The sequence below is a fragment of the Globicephala melas genome, chromosome 1, assembly GCF_963455315.2.
Source record: "Globicephala melas chromosome 1, mGloMel1.2, whole genome shotgun sequence".
Taxonomy (NCBI): Eukaryota; Metazoa; Chordata; class Mammalia; order Artiodactyla; family Delphinidae; genus Globicephala; species Globicephala melas.
Genome location: NC_083314.1, coordinates 56257484 through 56266534, shown reverse-complemented (window position 1 = coordinate 56266534; position 9051 = coordinate 56257484). Strand labels below are relative to the sequence as shown.

Here is a 9051-nt window from a genome sequence, read left to right as displayed (position 1 = left end):
GTAAAGGGAATGACTTGATAAGAGATTTGTTTTTTTCTATGTAGATTAGACCCAGCCTTCCTGCCTGCCCCCCTTGCCTTTCTATAACATCTCTTAAGGTAAGTTAGGAGTCTTCTTCTCTTTCGTGCAAGCATCTAAGTAGGATCTGTCCTCATTTGCCAAACTCTTCCTTGGTATATTGTTTTCGCTCACTAATCCCCAATTTCCCATTCTGGATGACAGAGCACTTAACAGTCATCTTCTTAAGAAACTCATTCAGTCATAGAGATACTTCATGGACAAGGCTGTGACCAATCAATCCTTCATGGCCACAGACTCCCAGAATGCACTGGGAGTGAATTCTGAAAGCTTCCTGACTGCTCGCTTTTTCACTGGAAAACAGGAGTAAGTGTCCTATTTTCAGGGCATACAGGCAATAAAAACTGTTCTAATCCTTCAGAGATGAGTAGATCTGCGTGTTGCATTTTTTAATGTTGGGTCTTTCCCTACTCTTTTACCATGTGAAAAATCTAACCTGAACCCAGTGAGTACTCAAAAGCAAGAAAGAAGTAAAACAATGAAGAAAGGAAAGCTAATAAATAAAACGTCTGTGGAAATTTGGTGGTTAAAAGAATGAAGAAGTTCAATATGGAGCAAACTCCAAAATATTAATATATTAAGTGAAAAAAGCAAAAGCAAAGGGCAGAACCATGTATAAAGTACATTACCATTTGTGTCAAAAAATAATGATAATGTTTGTGTGGGCACTGAATTTATCTGACAGAATATAATGTTGCCTCTGGGGAAAGGAACTGGAAGCCTGAGGACAGGAGTGGGAGGGACCCTTACTTTCCATGGTTTACTTTTTTATATTTTATAAATTTTGTATTACCTACTAAAAAAGGAAATAGAATACAACAACAACAACAAAAACCCACCACCTACTGCACCTGCCAAGGACAAGAGCTCCTCCCACCAGGCTATTTTTGGCAAGATGTCCTGATCAAAGGTGTGGGGAGGAATTTGTTTTCATACTCTGGGGTGCGGAATCCCTGCTTCCCTGGAATCCCTGCTTCCCACTTTCCTGGCACACTCATAGCAGCAGTCAAACAGATTCCACTGGGGCCTGCCCATGCAGATGAAGAATCTCCTACTTCCCTTGTACATAAAATCAAAAGCCTCACCAAGCTTAAACCAACAGGCAGTGTAGGAAGAAGGAGAGCCTTTCTGAGCCCTGCCAGTGCCTGGGCCCCTGGAGCGATATTAGTCAGCAGTGAGCAGGTGGAGAGGTGTTGACCTGGGAAGACTTGACAGTCCTCAGCTCTCTCCCCTCTGCGGACTGTTTGTGAGGCTGGATTGGTATCCTTCATGCTTAAAGCAATGTTCTGGAAGAAGGCCTCTCAAAAAGCATATTACCCAATCACGATCACCATAATCCCCTGGGTAAATGAATACCTCCACTGCTCTCTGGGCAGGTTGGTCCCAGCCTGAATGGCCACCTTGTTAAAGTCAGAAGCAGCCTGCGCAGTTGCACAAAGAGCCCAGGGCTCAGCATGCAGCAACCTGGTCCTAACGCCAGCCAGGCAAGTATGGTGTCATCTTAGGAAAGTTTTATAATTTCTCTAGACATCAGTTTTCTCATCTTTAAAAATTCCTCCAAGATCACAGACATCCCTTTCAGCACTAACTGTTCATGATTTAAATTTTAAAAGTTGCAACTCTAAGTCAATTTTAATAAAAGAGAAAAATAGGAAGCTTCCTCACCCCAAATTTGCATAAAGCTCTCTGACTTAAAAAGTTCTCGTGGTTTGATTATTTGACTGACTTTGCAAAATCTCCAAAAGGTTCCTGCAAATAAAAGAAATTTCCTAGTGTTCTAAAATACAGTGATGACTAAGTAGGGGCAGTAATGACCAAGAGGACATTCTGAGACCAAGATGCTGAGAGGCAGCAAGGAAAGCACACGTGACTTCCTCTTTCAGGTAGATGCAAATACAACTCCAGATTCGGGCTTCCTTTCCTTCTCCTGAAGGTCACCCAGTATTAGAAATTTGTATATTTTCTTCCTAGCATCAACACCACCAAGCCTAGGCAATGTTGGGAAATAAGACGGTGTTTCCTCTTGCTCCATGCCCTTCTACGACTTTTCCCTTCATCCTCCATACCTGATCGCCTCATTCTGACTACCCCACTGCCCAGAAATACCCTCACAGTGCCCAATTCAAGGCCTTCCATCACCTGGCGCCAACCTCCTTGTCAAGCATCACCGCTACACATATCCTTTCTGTGTCTTATGCTGGAGCCAACCATTTCCTCTAAGCTCTTTGCCCTTGAATAGAGCCTGGTAGGACAAAACAGAGGGCATAGGCTTGGGAGTCAGATTCACGTCAAATTGTGACTTCTCTAGTTTTGTGAATTTGGAAATGTTGTATACCATTGCTGAGCTTTAGCTTTCCTGTCTGTGAAAATAAGGCATAGTATTATTATTGGAATGTTCCAGGAGATGACTGTAAAGCTTAAATAAGTTAACATATGTGAAAGTACCGAGGAGTTTGCCTGGCACATGGTAAGCATTTGAAAAATACTTGCTTCCTTTTTTCTCTCCACCAAGAATGGCCCTCCATCTATGTCGACCCATCAAAACATCACCACCTTCAAAGCCTAAATCAAATCCCTGATTTTTGGTCTCCCATAGCGAGTACTTAAAAACCACTCTATTCACATGGATGTTTATAATAGCTTTGTTTATTATTGCTAAAACTTGCCAAGCAAAAGCAATCAAGATATCCTTCAGTAGGCTGAATGGATAAATAAACTGTGATACATCCAGACAATGGAATATTGTTCAGTGCTAAAAGGAAATGAGCTTTTCAAGCCATGGAAAGACATGGTGGCACCTTAAATGCATATTACCAAATGAAAGAAGACAATCTGAAAAGACTATATACTGTATGATTCCAATTATGTGACATTCTGAAAAAGGCAAACTATAGACACAGTTAAAGATCAGCAATTGCCAGGGGTGAGGGAGGAGGGAGAGATGAATAGGTGAAGTGCAGAAGATTTTGAGTACTGACACTATTCTGCATGATACTCTAATGGTGGGTACATGTTATTGTTCATTTGTTAAAAATCCATAAAATGTACAATACCAAGAGTGAACCCTGATGTAAAAAAATTTTTTAAATCACTCTATTGACTTTCATTCTACCACCATTGGATACATGTCTCATCTCCTCTACAAGACTACTTAGCTGTGTGCTCTTGGGAAAATGGCATTACCTTGCTGATTTTTAGTTTCTTCATCTATAAAATGGAAATAGTAAAATCTATATCCCAGAATGCTGTTGTGAAGATTGAATGAGATAATGTATCTAAATTTTCAGTACCTGACCCGGAACATTGTAAGGAGTTGATAAATGTCAGCTATTATTCTTGGATGCCCATGAGAGATAAGATCCATGTCATGTTCTTAATTTAGTCTATATAACACTATTTTAGCTTTATATATGACTACAGAATGAAGGAATTAATAAAATGAAAAACGAAGTCCAACGAAATTCCTAAAATAACCCTCTGGCTCTCTGTAGCCCAGAGAAACAATACAAAAGAATCCTGGCTTCATAAGAAAGGTTACCAGAAAACAATCAGAAAATATTAATTTTACCCACATGCACAAACATGGTCTTTTTCATATCAAGAAAATCAAAATCCTCATACCTTCTCCAGATACTAAAAGAAAATATCAAAGGTCCCAGAGGGCTTTCATGTAAGGACAAGCTATACAATAAGGCTTCTTCAATATGCAAAGTCTGAAGAGCCAGTACCATCCTCAAAGGGGAACGGAAACTCCTATAAGTCTACACACCAGAATCAAAGCACAGTCCTGAAGTTTGAATGAGATGGTTTCAGAAGCATGAGTATAAAAGAAGTCATCTTCTAACTGAACATTGTACTTTACAGATGAAGAAACTGAGGCCTACAGAAGTAAAGGGATTCAACTCCTGTCCTCCAATGAAAGTACAACTTTCATTATACCAAAACACAGTTTTCTTTCTCCCCATGCAAATTTAAAGTGTGGAGAAATTTCTTTGAAGACTTTATTAATATTCCATTCCTTGTGTCCACTTCGGTGCCAAGGTGGAGGAAAGAAGAAGTTGCCACACACAGCAGATCGGCAGGGTGGTGGTCTCACGATGACCTCATCATGAAAGTGCATAGGGAGAGCCAAAAGTTCAGGCTTCCCTCCTGGGTTTGAGGGCTGTCATAAGCAGAGCCAAGAAAACAGAGTACTCAGTAGGCAGCTGATATATGGGCTATTTGACCAATTGACTGAATAATGCACATGTCCTGTCTAGGAGCAGCTGATGATATGAAAAAAGGTCAGCTGTCCCACTGTTCTCAAACTCTAATGTACATTTGATTCACCTGGAAAATTTGTAAAAATGTGTAGATGTCTATTCATAAAGATTCTGATTCAAAAGGTGTAGGTGGACTCAGTAATCTGCATTTTTACAAGCACCCAAGGTTCAGGATTTGAGAATTACCACACTCAACTGTGAACTCCTGAAGGCCCAAATCCAGAAAATGTATCTTCGACCATGCCCTTGGCAAAAAGCATGCCTGTCCCAAAGCTGGTGTTCAAAGGATGTTTGCTCTACTGTAAGCACTATTCAATAGTTGATTGAATAGTTATATGATTGCCATGTTATTGCTGATTTGAAACAGCATCAACAATTATTGAGTATCTGTTATATGGCAGGCATTACATTCAACTCTAAGAACACAAAGGGAAAGAAGACACAATCCTTATTTTTGACAAACTTGTATGTCAACTGGGGAAACAGCTCCTCTACAAGAAAACCTTTGGTAAGCATCAACAGGCAATGTATGCCACAAGGTTCCAGAGAACAGAAAAATCATTGCAGGCTTTGGCCACTCAAGAAGGAAAGACATGGTCTTAGGCCTTGAAAGCGAAAGATGACCTAGATAATCCAAAGGCATTATATGGAAGAAAGGTCTAGCAATGAGACCATTCTTGGTATAGTCAAGAAAAACAATAAAAACTTATTGAGAACTTATAACATGCCATGCACTGCATTACTCTTTCTCAATTTCATTACCTTTTTTGCTATCCAAAATAACACTGTTAAGTAGAAATAGTAATTACCCATGTTTTACAGATAGAAAAATGAGAATCAGTGCTGTTAAGAACTTGCTCAGGAAGAAACAGGTATTAACTTGAGTTTGATTGAACCCCAAGTTCATGGTAACATCCTTTCTCTTTATCCTACTCTATTTTAGGGTAAAAAACCCCTAAGAAAGCATTTGAGGGTTCAAAATTAATTTGAATTATTTTAATTGTCAATACAGAATAAGATTAAAACATTAGGTTTTAGATAGTTGTCGAAATATTCAGATATATCTCAAAATATCTAGACATTCTCCAGGGAAGAGCTCCTCAGTCAATCCTACAAGGTTGTGTAGTATAGGTTGGCAAAGCCATTAGCTGGGCTCTGATTAGATGCAATTGTCCTGATAAGGGGCAGCAGGACAAGTACAAAGTAGGCAGCAAGCAGGCGATGCAAAGAAGAGTCAGAATTATGTCCTTTCCTGGCCTCTCTCAGCACCTGGAGCACTGAACTGTCTGAGAACACAGATGGAAAATGTCTGATATCTAGCATTTACCCAGCAGCCTGCACCATGTTCCCAAAAAGGTGATGCTTGCTTCATGGGCTCATCTTTGGAATGTGTGAGTTTCTAATTCTGACTCACTGGGATGTGGCATGAGGCTGCCAACCTTATACTCATGCGGCATTTGTCCTGGAGGGGGATGTATCTGTGGCAGGAGGGAATGATACTCATCAAATATGAAACCAGGAAGTGGGCTCTGCATTCACTATGTGGGCCTTGCCCTTCCTCACTTGATATCAGTCAAGATCCTGGGTGGGAGTGGGATGGGATGTGAATCAGTGGAGGATGGCGGGGAAACAGATCTGTGATGGGAACTCTGTGGTTCACCCTGCAACCTCCACTGGGATGTGAATGTCTCCTCCCCCAACACTGGGCTTCATGTCAATCAGAGGAGACCTGAGAGATCATGAAAGCACAGCCTCACAAGCTCTCAGGGTGTGTCTCAACGAGCCTCTGAAGAGGAAGATGGAATTTTCTATATTTACCCATTACAGTGGGCTGGGAAGGTAGACTCTCACCCTGGTGGACTTAGTGTGTACTCAGCGGAAACTCCCTTACAAAGGCAAGGGCCCACACTTCGGATCAGCGAAGTTCAGAACCCCACTCAGAGAAAGGAATAGGAAGAATGGGCAAAAACTGATTCTTTGGCCAAAGAGTCTTCCATAATCAGAAAACTTTATCCCCAAAGTTACATTTCTTAAGAGATGAAGATGTGTGACTTTGAAAATCTTGCTGAATAAAGAGTCTACTGAGATTTAATGAATACAAAGAAAAGCCATTTTAACTGTCATTCAAGACTCTCTCTTTCTCTATTCCCACTCTTCACCATGGCTGCCAGCACCTTTTTGCTGTAATCTCTCTCTTAACTTTTATTCTCCTCGCTACTACACAGGCCCTGTGATATCCTAATATAGCCTCCTTTCTCTAACCACTTCCACTTTTCTTGTCAAATTTACTTAGTAATGGCAAGTCTCTACTAACTGACCCTCTCCCCTCTATCTCAGAGAACAGGAACTGTGGTTTCACTGTCTCAAATGCTTAGCAAATTAGCAGATTCCTAAGAGGAATTATCAGGTATTCAGATAAACAACCAAATGAACCAAAAGCATCCATGTGGCATGAACATACCTTCAAAATTTTGTGATTTGCAAAATTTTGCAACCAATTCTTTATATCCTCAGGGGGAAGATTTTCTTATATCTGGGTTTCCCTTTCCACATTTACTGGGGAAATCCTTAAAGTACACTGACAAAGGGGTCTGCCAAAACATTTCTAAGAATTCCTTTCCTGTCAGACAGAGAAAGACAAATACTGTATGATATCAGTTATATGTGGAATCTAAAAAATACAACAAACTAGTGACTATGACAAAAAAGAAACAGACTCACAGATTCAGAGAACAATCTACTGGTTACCAGTGGGGGAGAGGGAAGGGGGGTTTGAAAGGTACAAACTACTATGTATAAAATACGGATATATTGTACAATACAGGGAATATAGCCAACATTATATAACTATAAATGGAATATAATCTTTAAAAATTGTGAATCACTATGTTGTACACCTGAAACTTATATAATCTTGTACATTATATTACTTGTATAATCTTGTAATAAATTAAAAAAAAATAAATTGAAAAAAGAAATAACTCCTTTCCCCACCTTGGTGATCTCCAGCAAAACACCCTAGTCTCTAAGCAAATGGAAGGGTTGGTTTACAAGGTACCCACTGCATTATCATAAATCTTACAATGCCTTAAAAATAATGGCATTTATAAATAAACCTTTGCTGAGCTAAGGTGGAACTTAGCCCTTTAGACTATGCCCTGACCTTGGCTAGTGGCTGCATAATCACATAATATCTGACACTGGCTTGAGCCAACACCATATGTGATTGCTCAAGGTTTTATACATTGCCCCATTCATCCTTAAGTACAAAGCGGGTAGCAGAATTATTAAAATCAATATCTTTCTACTTGAAGTCACTCATTCCCCATCTCATTTGCTATATAAAAAAGGAGGCACTATTGCCTTGGAAAGGCAACCTAGTAGAATGGACAAGGCATTGGGCTGGGAAAAGGAACACTGAGGTATGGTCTTAGGCCAGAACAAGTCCTTTCACTTTCTCAGTTTCTAATATCCTTATTTTTAGGTCCATCCTCAGTTAAGATGGTGGAATAAGCACTGTGGAATGAGGACTGTCTAAGGACTTTTCCATACCAGAGATTAGGCAAATCACAACATTCAAAAGGTCTTTTGAATAGAAGACCTTTTCAACACAATAAACCCCTCAGCTGTAACAAAAGCAAGTTTTTTCCCCCAAGTGGCTCCCTGTGACGGTTAATGAACAATCAAGAATATCTTTTGTGTTGTTTATGCAATGAAGCTCTTAGCCTCATTTGCATGAGGCTAAATAATCCTCAACCTATATTCTGGTGTGAACTAAGATTGGTGACTGGTAAAAATCATAACCGGGGCTTCCCTGCTGGCGCAGTGGTTGAGAGTCCGTCCGCCTGCCGATACAGGGGACACGGGTTCGTGCCCTGGTCCGGGAAGATCCTACATGCCGCGGAGCGGCTAGGCCTGTGAGCCATGGCCGTTGAGCCTGCGCGTCCGGAGCCTGTGCTCTGCAACGGGAGAGGCCACAACAGTGAGGGGCCCGTGTATCGCAAAAAAAAAAAAAAAAAAAAAAAATCATAACCGAACAGCAGTGGAATGATGATGGTGGTGGTAACGATAATGACAATGACATTTTAAACTAAAGCCTTCCTGTTAAATAATGGAAGAGAAACGAAGCACCTAATGCAAAAAATAAAGTATGCTCACTTTATAATCCCAATTGAGTAACTAGATATTGAAGCTAGGTAGATAGCCCTCTGTGAAACTTCTTACTGAAGAGCTGTACCCTACTTGTTTATCCAGTGCTTATCATGCACTATGTTATTGCTTGACCATCTTCTTTCTCCACTAGATTGCAAACTCTGAGAGGGCAAGGAAGACCAAGTCTTGCTTACCATTGCTTCCTCAATGTCTGACAGGTAACTTATTTTCCATAGATAAGTAAATAAATAAGTAAATTAATAAATGGTTGGTAGTGAGTTGAATAGTGTCCCTCCAAATTTATTTCCACTTAGAATCTCAGTATGTGACCTGATTAGGAAATAGGGTCTTTGCAGATGTAATTAGTTAACATGAGGTTAACTAGATTAGGGTGGGTCCTAAGTCTAATATGTGTGTCCTTAAAAGAAGAGGAGAGGACACACAGATTCGCACAGAGAAGATGGTCATGTGAACTTGGAGGCAGAGCTTGGGGTGATGCAACTACAAGCCAAGAACACTAAGGATTGCTGGGAGTCACCAGAAGCTAGAAAGAGGCAAA

General features: G+C 40.4%; 2 protein-coding genes across 5 annotated transcripts in view; both read right to left on the bottom strand.

Moving 5' to 3' along the window:
* The window catches only part of TNFSF4 (TNF superfamily member 4), a 6682-nt gene extending 4525 nt beyond the window's left edge, over positions 1-2157 (bottom strand). Inside the window, exon 1 of the mRNA XM_060287708.1 lies at positions 2145-2157. Within this exon, the coding sequence (XP_060143691.1) occupies positions 2145-2157 (13 nt within the window). The remainder of the gene's footprint in view (positions 1-2144) is intronic.
* The window catches only part of TNFSF18 (TNF superfamily member 18), a 389686-nt gene that overhangs the window by 113503 nt on the left and 267132 nt on the right, over positions 1-9051 (bottom strand). The gene's annotated exons all lie outside the window — the stretch shown is intronic.